Source organism: Rhizopus delemar, genomic scaffold, assembly GCF_000149305.1.
Source record: "Rhizopus delemar RA 99-880 supercont3.2 genomic scaffold, whole genome shotgun sequence".
NCBI lineage: Eukaryota > Fungi > Mucoromycota > Mucoromycetes > Mucorales > Rhizopodaceae > Rhizopus > Rhizopus delemar.
In genome coordinates, this window is record NW_027137828.1 from 4,901,215 (window position 1) to 4,917,212 (window position 15,998).

Genomic DNA, 15,998 nt, shown 5'->3' on the forward strand with positions numbered 1-15,998 from the left:
TTTTTTTTTTTTTTTTTTCATTCTCCTTTCCTTTTCTCTTCCGCTTCTGTTATGATGGCAAGTACTGAATTTACAACAAGCCCTTTAAGAAAATATAAACTTGTTTTTCTGGGTGAACAAAGTGGTAAAAAAAGAAAGAAAGAAAGAGAAAGAGAGAGAAAAGGAAATTGAGTAAATATTAATGATTTACCTGTCAAATAAAGTTGGCAAGACTTCACTTATTACTCGCTTTATGTATGATACTTTTGATAACAGCTATCAAGTAAAGTATCCAAATCGCTTGTAATCCACAAGCACTTATGAAAATACATAGGCTACTATCGGCATTGATTTTTTATCCAAAACAATGTACCTTGAAGATAAAACTGTAAGATTACAGTTGTGGGATACGGCAGGACAAGTAAAGTAGATCAAAATGAATTTTTTCTGTGACTCACAGAGTGAGCTTAGGAGCGATTTCGTAGTTTGATTCCTAGTTATATTCGTGATTCGTCTGTTGCTGTGATTGTTTATGATATTTCGAGTAAGTGTGATTGACAAGGCACATGAATATTTGGGCTTAACTTTTTTTTTTTTTTTTTTTTTTTTTTTTTTTTTTTTTTTTGCAAGACCGACAATCCTTTACCAATACATCAAAATGGATAGATGATGTAAGGGCTGAAAGAGGTGATGATGTTATTATTGTGCTTGTTGGTAATAAATCGGATTTGAGCGATAAAAGGTAGATGATCAGTATACTACTGCATGAATCTAAATCATATATAGGGAAGTAACTACGGATGATGGAGAAAAAAGAGCAAAGGAATTGAATGTAATGTTTATAGAAACTAGCGCTAAAGCAGGTCATAATGTACAGTACACACTAATAATAAGAACCGTTCAGAGAGCTAACATAAGACCAATAGGTCAAAACGTTATTTAAAAAGATTGCACAATCTTTACCTGGAGTGGACGGAAGTGCAATACAATCCGATTCAAAGGACTCTAGTAAGTTGCATGTTTTTATATTTGGTTATCAAATAACAAATTTTTTTAGTGCAAAAAGTCAATCTTAATAATACTGAATCCAACACAAGCAGCTGTGCTTGTTAATAATGATAATAATTATAATAAAAAGAATACCTCATAATCCTATTACCCCATCCTAATCAACACTTGTCGGTTGTCGGGTATTGAATTAAAAATGGGAAAGAAAAAGAGAGAGAGAGAAAGAGAAAGGCAGGAGGGAAGATGCAGATACAAAAAAAACATAGTTCTTTACAATAAAGAATGGGCAATCCTGATGAGTGGTTAGAAAAGGTTAAAAGGTGTGAATATCTACCAGAACAAGATGTCAAAAGGTTGTGTGAGATGGTAACTCGTTTCTACATCTTATTTTATGTTGGGACTAAGCTAGTTACATTAGGTGAAAGAGTTATTGTTAGAAGAATCGAATATACAACCAGTGCATTCACCTGTTACTGTCTGTGGCGACATTCATGGTATTAAATAATAGATTGAAAGGAGTACAAGGTATTGATGGCATCAAGTATAGGCCAGTTTTATGATTTGTTGGAATTATTCAACGTAGGAGGAGATGTGAAAGACACAAACTACATTTTTATGGTGAGCAGAATAGAAATTGTTTGAGAGAATAGATGTTGATGATGAGAATAGGGCGATTATGTCGATCGTGGTCATTTCAGTTTAGAAACATTTACACTTTTATTAGTCTTGAAAGCAAAGTAAGCACTAGGCATGTTTATATGCATTTATTAAAGAGGGCCTACGTAGATATCCTGACAAGATTACGTTGTTAAGAGGAAATCATGAAAGTAGACAGATCACACAAGTGTATGGGTTTTATGGTAAATAGAACGATGAGAGTGAAAAGTGAGGAAAAGTAAACGGATGGATAGATGAATGTCAAACAAAGTACGGGAATGCAAATGTATGGAAATATTGCTGTTCAGTATTTGATTACTTGACGCTAGCAGCAGTAAGTGGATATGGTCAATGATATGAATGATATTTATTCATGATAGATTATTGATGGATCCATCCTATGTGTTCATGGTGGATTATCCCCTGATATTAAAGCATTGGATCAAATGAGAACTATTCATCGCTTACAAGAAATACCACATGAAGGATCGTTCTGTGATTTGATGTGGTCTGATCCAGAAGATATAGACACTTGGTCAGTGAGTCCAAGAGGAGCAGGTTGGTTATTTGGTAGCAAGGTGACTAGCGAGGTAAATGAAGGATGAAGTGTGGATATAAAGGAAGTACTTATAAGTAGTTTAATCATATTAATGGATTAAAATTAATTGCAAGAGCACATCAATTAGTTCAAGAAGGATACAAATACATGTTTCCAAAAGATGAATTGGTGACTGTATGGTCAGCACCTAATTACTGTTATCGATGTGGTAATGTAGCTTCTATTATGCAAGTAACTGACAGTGAAACACACTTTAAGATATTTGATGCTGTACCTGATCAAGATCGTTTTATCCCAACAAGAAATAATGGTCTTAATCGAATGGGTGGCACAGGAGGCCAATACTTTGTATAATAAATAATATCTTTTATTATTGAGATTAATAGTAAATATGGAAATTAGAAATGGTGTTTTTAATAGGGGATATTATTGACTTTTAAAAGAATTTAATATTTAGAAAGAATGTAGACTTCAAACGATTCAAATCCTTACAGTTTATAAAAATAATATTTATTATTGAACAAGTCAATTTGATAATAAGGATTGATGGTAAGTGATAGGATCAGCACACATAAAGTGATAAACTAAACCGACAAGACTTGATAGTAATAATAACCGAAATAATCTCCATAAATATTCTGATATAATCAATATACTACTACTATTATTTGTTATAGATTTAGTTGTCTCTTGTTGTTGTTGATCTGGTTCTTTTAATGTATTTGGTAATAAATCAAACGTATCACTGCTCGTCCTCCTCTTTTGTTGAATAAAATGGTCTTCTGCTAACCTTTCAATCACATCCTGGCTCCGAAATTGTTCCAAAATAACATCAGCTACCATAGGTGCACCTGTATGTTCTAATAATGTCTCTATTAATTCTTGTATTAAGCCTTTTTCTTCTTCTTCTCTTTTTGCTTGTTCAAGTGCTGCCTGTGCTAATTCAATAAAACGATCCTTTCTTAATCTTGTTAATTCATCCCCACTTTCATCCGTTGTCCAGTTGTGCTTTTCATCAACTGTAAATCTTCGACAGGAAATATCCTTTTTGTTGAAAGGTAATTTATTTGAAAGATTGGAGAATTGTGTTGAAATCATTTAAAGAAAAAAAAAAAAGAAAGTCCTACAAAAAAAAAAAAAAAAAAAAGCACCCGATTTTTATGTGTAATAAAAATATTGTTTTATCCAATCAAATACATCCATCACAAAGCACACTGTGTCACATGTACCTGTACTGATAAAACCCAAACAAAGAAAAAAAAAAAGAAAAAAAGCAGCATTCTAAACCAGTATTGGATTTTGTGATTCTTAAAAAAAAACAATTGCAGTTTTCCATCTTTTTTTTTTTTTTTTTTTTTTTTTTCTTTATGAATTTCAGCTTTCCATCATTTTCTGTTGTGATTGAAAATAGAATTTGGACGCTTTAAAACAAAATTTGGAAATCTTTATTGCTTTTTAGGAAAACTTGGGATTTTTTGAAAAAAAAAAAAAAAAAAAAGCGTACTGACGCAACCATTTGAGCGTTTATTTTTTTTAGTAAAGTCTTTGAGACAAGTTGAATGAGATTGTAAGATGAAAAAAAAAAAAAAAAGTAAACAAACAAACAAATAAACAGAAACAGGAAATTTAAAGGTTTGTTTTCACATCTTGTCTAGAAAAACTCTGCATATGTCGGATTCATCGTTGACAACTAAATATGATTTATTGCTTTGTCCACCTCTTTCATTCTATTGAGAGGATCATCAGAAGACAAAGAAGCATGATGAATATTTGCTTTCATCTTAGTTCAACCTTCCTCTGAAGGATTGAGGAATAAAAAAAAAAAAAAGCACTGGTAGGCTCTTTTTGTGATTGTTTGAATTGTCTTTTCCGAGTGGCATATGCTGGTATTTTCTACTACTGGATACATCCCTTGCATACTGTCTTTGTTTAACGTATTCGTAACAATATTTATAAATTCAAAAAAAAAAAATGCTCAGAAAGCATACAGATATTTTGGACCTTTTTTTTTTTTTTTTTTTTGATAGAATGGGATCGTTTTTACCTAAGCCAATGATACCTACGTATGAGATACACTCCAAGATGATAAAGTTTATGTTGCGAATGGCAGGTACTATGATTATACCAAGCACTCCTTTCTTCGATCAAGCAAAACATGCGTCATGCTCTGGTCAAAACCTGTTTCGCCGATAAAAACGTTGCTTTTTTTTTTCTTTTCTTTGTAAACGTACCGAAAATAACTTGGAATTTAAAAATATAGAAAAAAATGAAACTTGAAATAGATTTGAAACAAAGTAAAAAAAAGGAAAGAATGCTTGTAGTCCCAACTATTTAAAAATAACATGGGTCAATTTATTTAGCATCATGAATAATAACTATTATTTATTTTCATAAAGAACTTTTGAATGTTATACAAAAGATGCATCCTACTTTGCTTATTTTAATACAACCTAATTGTAATAATCACGCTTGTCATCCGAAGGACACTAGAGCAGCCTAATCGAACTACTTGCATCGTTTGACTTATCCTTCACCATACTTGTTCCACACATGAGTGTATTTATAGCCTCTTTCTTTTGTGCTTTTTTGGCACTTTTAAGATCATGAGCCAGTTCAAGCAAATCAAGATACAATTCCTAAAAGATGTATTCAGAAAGTTGCTTGCTTGGAGATTGTGCTGTTTTTTTTTTCTTACTTTGAATACAGATAAGCATCTTATTATATTAGCAGCTTTCCCTTGATGTATACATGTTTTACTTTCAAGGTACGCTATTTATTCAGCTCTAACAATTCTATAAAGTCCATTTTTACACATTTTCATATATCAAACAACCGCACTAGTACCGAGAATTTGAGTAAAAGATATTTTTAACTTGAGCAATATTTCTTTGCTTATGAATGGATAATTTCTTATAAAATAAATTAACTGGCTTTTGATAGAAATTACCAACTTCGTTTTGACTTTGTAATATTTACAGTTAGCTACATTCTTACTCACTTTACCTGTTGCCAAATCTAGACAATTATTCAAAAATAACATTATCCTTAAATCCATTTAACTATAAATCTCTGTCATGTTTTGGCATGTCCATAAGCTATAGCCTTATTGTTCTGGATTAATATAAATACCCTTGAAACTTTAATAAAAATATACGGCTTTAGAGCTGTTGTTCGGTCTCCTTAATTCTTCTTTGCTCCTATTTTTATACCTAAAACACTTCAATCTCCTCGATTGACTTCCCACTTTCTCTCACTACTGTCTTTTACACTTGTCACCGTCTTTTCCTTCCTAGACATTTTTACCCTTGATCCCATAAAGAGTTTTTAGCTCACTTATTTTCTTTTGAGCTGACCCGGGCGAAAACGATGAAAACTAATCCATCATGCACCTATTTGGGATTTAATTTTATTTTTAAAAGTGAATGTTTAAGCGTCTGCCATTTCAGGAAATAGATTGCACAAATACAAAAACTCTTTGCATACTAATCGAACTCACTTTGTACATATAACAAATAAAGACTACATAGTTTCTTACTACACAAATCCAGAGCTTTTTTGATAGAAAAAGAAAAAAGAGAGAGAGAGGCCCTTTTGCATCTTTACATGTTACATAAAGCAGAAGCCAATCGCCCAAAGAAAGTTCTCCCTATTCTCACATCATCATCGTCATCTCAAGCCACATGGCAGGTTTTCCATGCTTACTCACATTTCAACAAAAGTCAAACCGTTGCATCTTTCAAAGATGTAGAGAATAAGACAGCAGCTAGACAACAGCACCATGAGCGATTATGGGTTCATTCCTCTGAAAAAAATAGTACAGTCTTCGATCTTCACTTTACCAATATCTCGATTGCTGCATTTTAAGCAGCTCTCTCTCTCTCTCTCTCTGAACAGTATCCCGAAGCTATTGGTGGAGTTGATACTTAACAAGGTGAAATTAAAGGAGCAGTGTTGCTTTTAATTCGGTCAACGCTCGCGATTGAGTCTACTCTGTAGCTGTGACAGTTGACTCATTCACACTTGTGGGCACTGCCACATTAACTAGAGAAGAAAATCGGAGGTAGTATTCATTTTTGACTGTAAATGTGCGGATAGCTTCTTTTATTTATTTACTTTGCGCTTCTTCTGCATTGGCTCTTAAAGTATTAAGGATGTTGCTATATCCCAGATATTATCCTATTGACCTTTTTTACCCTTGGCCCCTAAGAATTTTTTGGCCTCACATTACTTTACCCCATATTGAACTAGTCCAGGCGAACATATGTGATACATACCCCACGCCCAAATAAACTTTGTAAATAAATAATGATTTTTTTTAATAGTTACTTTATTTGATCTAGACGCCTCACCAGAGGAGTAAGCCTCCTGATACTGACACATTGGTTGCTTTTTTTACCATTCTTGTTTTACCGTGCTTAGATATGAAGCAACCCATCTCCTTTGGCAACAAACAAGCTTTCAATGCCTCTTTGAAATATGGAAAACAGCAGCGACATTTCTCTTATTAACGTGAGTATAACTTTTGATCCAATTGGCATATCAAGCGTCAAATTCCTTTTCGTCTGCAAACCGGGAACTTGACCCCACATGTGCATTAGCATACTCAGGAGCGTTTCTTTGAACAAAAAGGTATTGAGAAATGTTGATAGGGAACGGGACAAGATGATTTGATCGGATGAACCTTGCTTGTGTCTTTTTGGTAATGGTAGCTTTAGAAGAGCCCTTTTAATGAATGGAGAAAGACAACTTCCGCAACATATAATACTCACAACCAAGTATGTAGTTCATTCCGCAATGGTTTGATGATGATCTATTGTTGAGAGAGCTGGCCTCCTTGTTGTCATGGATAGCATATTAAATCAAGACGGGCATGTCAGTAGCTTGAGCCAATATCCCTATCCTTGGATTCAAGAAAGCATGCCTAATGACTACATATTTCAAGAGGATGCTGCCTCGTGCCATATCTTGTCTTATGCGCAATTGTGGGAGCAGATCACTGAGATCGATATCTTTGGCATATGGCCTCCATAAAAGCTTGATCTCAACCAAATTGAGAGCATTTGGAGCATTTTAAAAAGAAGAGGGATTTGCAGAAAGGATGAGATCTCCATATGTGATGCTTTAATTCTTGTGTTAAGCGAAGAGTAGGTCAGTATACGCACTAAAATATTAAAAAAATGCCAGTCTGTTATAAGAGCATACAGTTATTATACTCGCCACCAAAATAAAAATCTATTTTACAATGATGCTTATGTCTTTCAAACTTTTTTGTTATATTGTTTTATTCTTTACTTTTTATTAGTAATTGCTTGGATAATAGAACATTGAAAATGAAGTTCCTAATAACGTATGCCAAGCTTTTATGACCTTGGATCCAACTTTTTTTATTTTTTTTTTTCATTTAGAGGTATACATTGTTGAGACAAAAAACTTTTGTTTTTCACTATTTTTCAAAATATAACTTTTTAATAGGTTATTTTTAAATGAAATTTCATTTATTCATGAAGACAAATATCAAAGAAACATTCAACTTTTCTAATAACGACTTTGATTTTATGTATGACTTTTCAGACTACTTTTACGAAAAGAATGATATAAGTTTGTATTTCATACTACACCCTACCTGATTCTAAAGGGTTGTGGAGAAATACTTTTACTTGTCATAAATGAATACTATCCAATTTTGTAGTGATTGCTAACAAAAAAAAAATCGAATAAATAATTTTTACACTATCTAAGCAAATACAATTTTATTTTCTTCTTAAATAGGTCTTTTTATGCATTAATAATGGTTGAACGATTTACTTTCTCAAGTCAGCAACACGGACAGCAACCGCATTACGGTGGGCACCCAATCCTTCAATCTCAGCCAAACGCATCACAGTATCAGCAAGATTGTTCATGCCTTCTGCGGTACATTCCTGTGAGGTAATGTGCTTGACAAATCCATTCGTGTTCACACCAGAGTACATGCGTGCATAACCATAAGTAGGTAATGTGTGGTTGGTACCCGATGCATAATCACCGAAACTTTCAGGCGAATAAGGTCCAACAAACACACTACCGGCATTATCTACCTTGGGCACAACAGAGGCAGCATTATCCACATGCAAGATAAGATGTTCAGGTGCGTATTGGTTGGAAAATTCAATGGCTTCTTCCAAGGTCTTCATGCTCAAAACAAAGGAGTGAGGGATGCTCTTGCGAATGATGTCACAACGAGGCAAGGCAATGGCTTGGTTGTGAACCTCATCCTCAATCTTCTCCAACTGCTCCTTTGTCAAGTCAACGGCCAACAAGACCACTTGAGAATCAGGACCGTGTTCAGCTTGTGAAAGCAAGTCAGCAGCGACGTAGACTGGGTTGCTTGTCTTGTCAGCAATCACCAAGACCTCAGAGGGACCGGCAGGCATGTCGATGGCCACCAGACTGCCTGTGTCATTTTGAGCGACCATCTTGGCTGCCGTCACATATTGGTTACCAGGACCAAAGATTTTGTCTACCTTGGGCACAGTTTCAGTACCGTAGGCCATGGCAGCTACAGCTTGAGCACCTCCTGCCTTGACCACGTGAGATGCACCAACCTTATGAGCCACATAAAGCACCTCAGGCACAACAGATCCGTCGGATCGTGGAGGAGTGGCAATCACAATCTCTTTACAGCCAGCGACCTTGGCAGGGATACCCAGCATGAGTGTAGTAGAAGGCAACACGGCAGAACCACCAGGAACATAAAGACCTACGCGTTCAATAGGTCGAGTGAATCGTGAACAGACCACACCCGGCATGGTTTCGACCACCAAATGCTCTTTGTCTAATTGGGCGTCATGGAATTTGTAAATATTTTCATAGGCTTGATCAATGGCTGCCTTTGTCTGAGGATCCAATTGCATCATCTCAGGAGCAAAAGGAGCCTTGATGGTGGGGCATTCAAGTTCGACGCGATCAAATTGGCGAGTAAAGTCCAAGATGGCAGCATCTCCTCTTTGCCTGACTTGCTGCATGATAGGTGTCACACGTTGGATGATTTCGGTAGAATCAATGATAGGTCGAAGCAAAAGATCCAAACGTTGCTTTTCATCGATTTCATTCAAAACAAATTTTTGCATCTCAATTCTACCTTCTGCAGGTGGTGGTGGTGTGGCTGTGGCAGGTACATTGTTGATCTTTTCTTCCCATTTGGGTTTGGCGTTGCCAGGACGGCGAGTGACCTTTCTAGCCTTCTTGTCCAGATTCTTTTCAATATCAGCCAAGGAAACACCAGCATTCACACACTTGGTCATCATAAAGTAAATCAAGTCTGCAGCTTCCCAAGCTACTTGTTCCTTATCGGTAGCATCACAAAGCTCTTCAGCCTCTTCCATGATCTTGGCACGTAACAGCTTGGCATCGCCAAACAAACGGGCAGTGTAAGATCCAACGGGAGCATTTGACTTTCTTTCCTTCAAGGTCTTTTCCAAAGCGGAGATACCTGTATCATGGCCAAAGCAGTTGCGAGTGTTTAGGTGACAGAATCCTAAAAGAAATGAGTAAATGCTATATGTCTAACAAATTAAATTACCTGCTCCGTGTTGTTCAACGACAAAACGCAAAGCATCACCATCACAATCATAATCAATGTGCTTCAAGGTTTGGGTAGCACCAGAGGTCAATCCTTTGTGCCACAATCCACGCTGACGGCTTTGATAGACACCTTGACCAAGACGAATGGATTCAGCAACACTTTCCTTGCTGGAATAAACCAATCCAAGTGCCTTATTGGATTCATCAACAACCATTGTAGTATAAAGACCATCAGCACGGTCAGTCTTGACAGTGGCCAAAAAAGCATCGGCAATGTTCAACTTGGTTGCATCTTCACTGTTGACAGTCAAACGAGAGGCGGGAACAATGACATCCAAGTGTTGGTTGTGCAACTCGGCGATAGTGTTGGCGTGGACTTGGTCTAACTCGACAACAGTTGTCTTGATACCACCATGGGTCAACAAGGACTTGTTGGTTTGAGCAAATTCAGCAGCAATAGAGGCAGAGGAAAAAATAAAAGTAGACACAGGAAGATTACTGGGAACGGCAGAAGCGCTACACTTGACAGCAATACGTTCATCAGCGATACCATTGAATTCAGACTGGTTTTGAACAAATGTGTCCAAATCAAAAATGACCTTGAGTACACCTACGTCCCAAAGCTGAACGGCTTCATCGACGGTTTTGGCAGGGGCCCAATAGAGAGTAGAACCGGTTTGGTTGATAAGAGATTTAATTTGGTCCACATTGCCGTTATTTAAGATAACTGAGCTAAAAAAGGAAAGAGAAGAATAAAGTGAAGCCTGTGAAGGATCTAGCAGGTCAATAGAAGGTACAAACATTTGAGAAAGTATAAAAAGAAAAAAAAAAGTTTTTCCAAAACAAAATATTATATTTGCCACTGTTTTTGATGGGTCATGGATTACGAAGTCCAATTTTTATTGGCTAGCTATAATTCCTAACACACTATGATTCATTCGTTGTGACTGCTATGACCTGTCAGATTCCTTTGCCTTTTTTGTTTATAAAAATGAAAAATAAACACGCAACATCTAGTCAAGATCAAGACATTTTGAGGAAACAAATATATAGCTTAAACGCAACATTTTGTGCATAAGCAAAATAAGACGTGTCATAGGAATTCGTCTATCTATCTCGAGGAAATAAATGCCACGATTATCATAGTATATTCTTCAATCAACTCTGGAAATATGCAAAGATCATTTTGGTGAAACCAAAAAAAAAAACTTTAAATGTTGTAAAGTGAGAATTGTTAAAGACTTTCAATAAAGAGAGTAAAATGTAGGAAAATAGGAGATACTCAAAAGAAAAATGACAATTTGTTTGATATCCAACCTTCTTTGTTGAATAGGAAGATATTTTCCCCACAAATGCTGACCAACAGTCTTTGAGGATCATTATGCTCTCATTTATAACAGTTTTATTATTTTCATTGAGGTCTTTTAAGTATGCAGATTTATTAAACAAATAGTAAAATACTATGCTTGCCATATCGGCATGAGTTTTGCTTTTTTGCTTTTTCTGCTCCTCCTCTTGTTCCTGGCTCCTTTTTATAGCCTGGTGATATCGGATTGGCGATGCTGATTGATATCGGTCACTATTTATTTTACCTTTCGTGTCGTGTTTCAAATCGTATTTGAGTTTATAATGAAGCTTAAAATGCTATTTAATAAGTCCATTTTGGCCAGATAATTCAACAGAGGATACTACTGAAATGCTAAGAAACAGTTCGATACAGCATAACGAATGTTTTGAACTTCGATTGAAGCGAGTACCGAGATAGTTTATAGTGGTTGAGACAGTGGAGTTGGTTGACAATTAGATATGGTAAAGAGTAGAGCCAAAAAAAAAAAAAGCGCGTTGAAACGCCCGAAGGAGAGTTTACACAATAAAAGAGATAAATTACCATAGCTCATTAAGCTTACCTTAAACAATAATAACTCAAAAAGTACGATTAAAAATAGTACTTTGCGATGATTACATGCAAAGTAAAAAACAAAAGGACAAAATAAATTTATAATCTATCATACCAACACACAGTATTTGCTTCAAAATATTTTTATTCATTTTCTTTAAAGCTCATCTCTTTGTACTTTATGTTGCTTGGTAGCAATGGTCGATGGTCTGACTAGTTGATAATTACCATTCCATTTAGCATAGTTAATCTCCATCATACGATCCTTAAGCTCTTGAAGATAACGAAGATGCTTTCCATAATGGTTTACAGATAAAACAGAAATAAATGTATTGAGTGGAGAATCATTCAAGTTACATCCTAGTTTATCTAACAGAAGATCTTCAATCTGTTCTGGACTATAGTCGTCTCTAATAAAAAAAAAGGGGAAGAAGTCAAGATATATCCATAAACAATTTTCTCTTTACTTACTTTGAGCAAGCATCGTCCGCATAGGCGTTAAGTTTAATACCACCTGCAGGCACCCTGCAAACTTTTTTCAAATTATCCTTTAATTTATTTGGCTCAGAAGCTCGAGATTCTCTCCAAAATGGCTATATGTTATGTTTAACATCAAGATGTAGCGTCACTTTCTTCATCCCTCCCCCTCTTTTTTTTTTACCTCTGTAAAGTAAGAAGGTTGGTATTCAGGAACAGTAGAGATGCTTTCTGAAGCGGTGAAAAGCATTTTAGTTCGAACACCTACAAGCTCACCATCACCTTCCCATTGAGCCATCTCGGGATTATAATTCACAAGCTCTCCAATCGATGGCCAAGGTCCTTTTTCATGTCTATAGATAAAGGGGCACTTATTTTATAGATGAACACTCAGGTGAGATAAATATTTAGATTCCTATTTACCTTGTACTTGACATATTCATCTGTGCCAGGAGTTAGCTCCGTGTGTGTTTTACATATGGTGTCCATCTGTTGTTCTAAATCCTTTATATTAGCTTGGTGTCCCACGTTTTCAGAACGAAGGTTAATAATAAAGAATTGTTCAGGATTTTCTCTTGCAAATATAAAAGCTTCATTCAATACATCGGTGAATGGTGTGCTCGAAACAGTAGAGTCGCGGTTGGAGCATACAACAACAATATTTTTTTCACTAAGAGACACGTTCAGTTTCAATTATTTCCATTCATACATATAAATATATACTTTGTGCACAAGTTGACATCTAAGAATCGAATGCCTATGACAAAAAAACGACATGGTTATAAAAGGGTTGACTACGATGAGTTTCCACAACTATTTTCTTACCATCTTCAAGCATTTTGATAATACTAGCATCTTGACTAGCTTGACATTCTCCTTTGAATACTTGTGAACCAGCATTCTGAGCACCTAAATAAAAGCCCTGATTGACAGGTAACTTTCGGTATTGAGGGTATCCATTGCAAGGATAATTGTCAGATTCGGCAACTATATTAAGACTGACAGGTACTGAATTTAAGAAACAATTGCGGAAACTTTTTCTAGCTAATTCTTACTCGACATCATCATCAATCACTTCTATATTGATTTCATCATCTTGGAATATTTGTGCAGAGAAACTGTTGAGGAGTACTAAAGTAGCTAATAAAGGAGACCAAATCTTCATATCTAATAGCAGTAAAGAAGAGGAAAAATAAAGTTGAGAAATGATTTGTCGTTAATTAAAAAGAATGAAGCATTCAACATCATACAAAGAATATATTGAAGTCTATTCTTACGCTAAATGTGTTATATCACATATTGGTAAGGCAGCAGAGTGAATATGAGTAGGCTTTGCATACATTAAAGCTGACTGAATATAAAGGCACAGTTTCTTTATGCATTGCTCTTGCGGATAGTTTTATTAAATTCGTTATTTATTTCTTTTATAGTTTCAATGCTGAACTTAATAATAGTTTAATTATATTTTCCTTTGATACAGCTTTTTTCTATAATCATCGTTCAAAGAACAGCAATAACCTTTCTTGTCGTCACCCTTCTTCTCGCCTTTTGCGCCAGCTAGGCAACTATTGGGTATGATGCTTGTCTTAATGCTTGTTTTCAAGCCAGGACCATTACAGCCCCCTTTGGTACAAATCTCCTTGCAATCATCACTGGAAAAACAGCAGCAGTCCTTATAACCATCATGCTTTTTCTTGCCCTTGGATTTCCTAACACATGTCGCAGTAGGGGTGGCAGTAGTGTGAGAAGTGCTTGTTGTTCTCATCGTGGTTGTGATCGTGGTATAATTCGATTGGAAATTAGTACCCGAGGGTCTCCGGCATTGACAAGTGAAAAATTCGTTTGCTAATGTACAAGAATACGTTTGTCCCTCCAAGATGGTACTTCTGGGTTACCAATTGTCTACAAGAGCCTACGTTTGGGATAGACTACATTAAAAATGTCATTGTGAAGACTAGAAAATACAAATTCCTAATCCATTGTCAGATAACTTAAGCCATAAGTGCATGTCTTTTGGTTTTTATCTGTATAGATAGCTAAAGTATAGTTTGGATCAAAAAACTTTTGAATTGCTTCAAGAGAGTAATAAAATATGCTCGCTTGGTGAAGGGTTGCACTAGCAATAAGCAAAAGATGAGCTTCCATATGTATTATTTAAAGCTCTTTCTTGTTTTGAATATGTTAATAATGAGCCAATGATCAAGAGTGTAGCAACAATGTCATTTTTTGCGCGTGCAAACCAAAGACGATCACCAGAATCTTTCCATGTAATCGGCTTCTAAATAGCTTGTAATAAATGGATACATGGTCTATTTTGGGTTTGAACGGGGCATTTTTTGTTACTGGTAGTTGCATACAGCAAAAGGTCAGAATATTGTTGAAGCCAAAGGTATAAATCTATGCGTTATTACAGGAGTAATGTTACACGTTTTTCTTTATTTGTATCCATTTGTGATCTTTTGAGATCCGTACGAAAGTTGACAGCCTTTCTCTCTAAAATGATATTGATATTCATGATTCCAATTGGGTAGACTATTTATTATTACAGATGGAGACATTAAAAATAAGAAAAGTATCAATGGAGTCGTTGCTTTGAATACTTTTCATAACTGAAAGCATCCTAAAAAAGGATAACATTCCCTATTATGTCCAATATTAGAATAATCTTTTTGCAAGCAGTTTTAGAATAATTTCTGTAACTAACATAGACTACTAGACTGTTATCATAAATAGTTTTGTTATAGAATAAATAAGATAAAAATATATAAATAGCAAATAAGGAGGTCTTGCTTAGTTGAAGCTTTCTTTTATGTATGCTTTTTTATATACCCTATTAGGGTACATAAACCATGCAAGAGCACAAAATAACGCGTCCATCAACCTATACTATCTAGGTTGCTTGTCCTGTTTTTTAAAAGGACACAAAACAATACTTGGTGCTTTTCTGTTCTTTCTAATTATCGTTTCCTTTCTGATTCTGCTAATTATATATTAATCAATTTATACAGACATTGTCTCTTATCAGTATTTCTTCTTTCTTGGCTATATATAATAATCAACCAAGTCAAATAGTCTTTGTCAAGTCTTACCTCTTTATGCCAGGCCCTTTCTTGTTTTTATTTCATAAAGTTATATACGATGTCAAGTACTACAGTTTTAATAAGTAACTAGCTTATCCAAAGTTATTCTTTTGAGAGGATTATGAATCACAATTCAGATGGTCTTCCTGTTTTGGATCTAAAACTTTACATATGACCAAGTTATCTATTGTTTAGTCATCTTATCCCTCGTTACACTTGATTTCAATTTTGAAAATTAGTTTTGAGATGCTATGAAATATACAGTAAGTGAAATATACCGTGTCAACGCTATTGCTATAATTACTTTCAATGAATCATCAATCACCTTATGAATTATAAAGCCTCAGATATTTTTTTCATATTAAATGCAAAGAGAAAAAAAACACCTCTTTTATTAAAAGACTTAAGCAAAAAAAAAAAAAAATAAAAAAAAAAGTATACTAAACTCGGAAGTTTTTGCATATCACACCCTGGACTACATGATGGAAAAACCGGAAGAAAGTCTAATATTGACTGATAGCGAAATACAACCCTGTCATACTCATTTTTTCAAGGATTTCCAAAGAGAAGGGATTGCCCTTTTAACAGTAAAATGCTTCTTTAGAAAAGAACCATAATCGTATAAAAATTACATTTATGTCATGAAATCTAACAGTGAAATACAAAAAGAATCAATAGACAGTTTCTCCCCTTTTTCAAGTAGAATCGACTGCATAAGGTGTAATGAAAGAGTAGTTTCAGATCATGAGTACATTGTAATTATATCAGACAAACGCCA

General features: G+C 35.0%; 7 protein-coding genes across 7 annotated transcripts; 2 read left to right on the top strand and 5 right to left on the bottom strand.

Moving 5' to 3' along the window:
* Window positions 1-346: 346 nt before the first annotated feature.
* Window positions 347-1,092, top strand: RO3G_04138 (GTP-binding protein ryh1; the record flags this gene model as incomplete). Its single annotated transcript, XM_067658728.1, has 6 exons — window positions 347-400; window positions 451-523; window positions 610-721; window positions 766-850; window positions 906-987; window positions 1,037-1,092. The coding sequence occupies 6 exons, from the start codon at window positions 347-349 to the stop codon at window positions 1,090-1,092; spliced, it is 462 nt and encodes a 153-aa protein (XP_067514829.1).
* Window positions 1,093-1,269: 177 nt separating this feature from the next.
* On the top strand, window positions 1,270-2,249 carry RO3G_04139 (serine/threonine-protein phosphatase ppe1; the record flags this gene model as incomplete). Its single annotated transcript, XM_067658729.1, has 6 exons — window positions 1,270-1,353; window positions 1,406-1,481; window positions 1,657-1,724; window positions 1,763-1,847; window positions 1,899-1,978; window positions 2,025-2,249. The coding sequence occupies 6 exons, from the start codon at window positions 1,270-1,272 to the stop codon at window positions 2,247-2,249; spliced, it is 618 nt and encodes a 205-aa protein (XP_067514830.1).
* A 479-nt stretch (window positions 2,250-2,728) lies between these two features.
* Window positions 2,729-3,301, bottom strand: RO3G_04140 (uncharacterized protein; the record flags this gene model as incomplete). The annotated part of the gene is made up of 1 exon (XM_067658730.1): window positions 2,729-3,301. The coding sequence occupies one exon, from the start codon at window positions 3,299-3,301 to the stop codon at window positions 2,729-2,731; it is 573 nt and encodes a 190-aa protein (XP_067514831.1).
* Window positions 3,302-4,689: 1,388 nt separating this feature from the next.
* On the bottom strand, window positions 4,690-5,279 carry RO3G_04141 (uncharacterized protein; the record flags this gene model as incomplete). The annotated part of the gene is made up of 4 exons (XM_067658731.1): window positions 4,690-4,839; window positions 4,899-4,939; window positions 5,207-5,218; window positions 5,264-5,279. The coding sequence occupies 4 exons, from the start codon at window positions 5,277-5,279 to the stop codon at window positions 4,690-4,692; spliced, it is 219 nt and encodes a 72-aa protein (XP_067514832.1).
* Window positions 5,280-8,004: 2,725 nt separating this feature from the next.
* Window positions 8,005-10,569, bottom strand: RO3G_04142 (uncharacterized protein; the record flags this gene model as incomplete). Its single annotated transcript, XM_067658732.1, has 2 exons — window positions 8,005-9,719; window positions 9,765-10,569. The coding sequence occupies 2 exons, from the start codon at window positions 10,567-10,569 to the stop codon at window positions 8,005-8,007; spliced, it is 2,520 nt and encodes an 839-aa protein (XP_067514833.1).
* A 1,251-nt stretch (window positions 10,570-11,820) lies between these two features.
* Window positions 11,821-13,305, bottom strand: RO3G_04143 (uncharacterized protein; the record flags this gene model as incomplete). Its single annotated transcript, XM_067658733.1, has 7 exons — window positions 11,821-12,073; window positions 12,135-12,256; window positions 12,325-12,510; window positions 12,564-12,810; window positions 12,864-12,897; window positions 12,966-13,138; window positions 13,196-13,305. The coding sequence occupies 7 exons, from the start codon at window positions 13,303-13,305 to the stop codon at window positions 11,821-11,823; spliced, it is 1,125 nt and encodes a 374-aa protein (XP_067514834.1).
* Window positions 13,306-13,599: 294 nt separating this feature from the next.
* On the bottom strand, window positions 13,600-14,285 carry RO3G_04144 (uncharacterized protein; the record flags this gene model as incomplete). Its single annotated transcript, XM_067658734.1, has 2 exons — window positions 13,600-13,985; window positions 14,132-14,285. The coding sequence occupies 2 exons, from the start codon at window positions 14,283-14,285 to the stop codon at window positions 13,600-13,602; spliced, it is 540 nt and encodes a 179-aa protein (XP_067514835.1).
* Window positions 14,286-15,998: the final 1,713 nt, after the last annotated feature.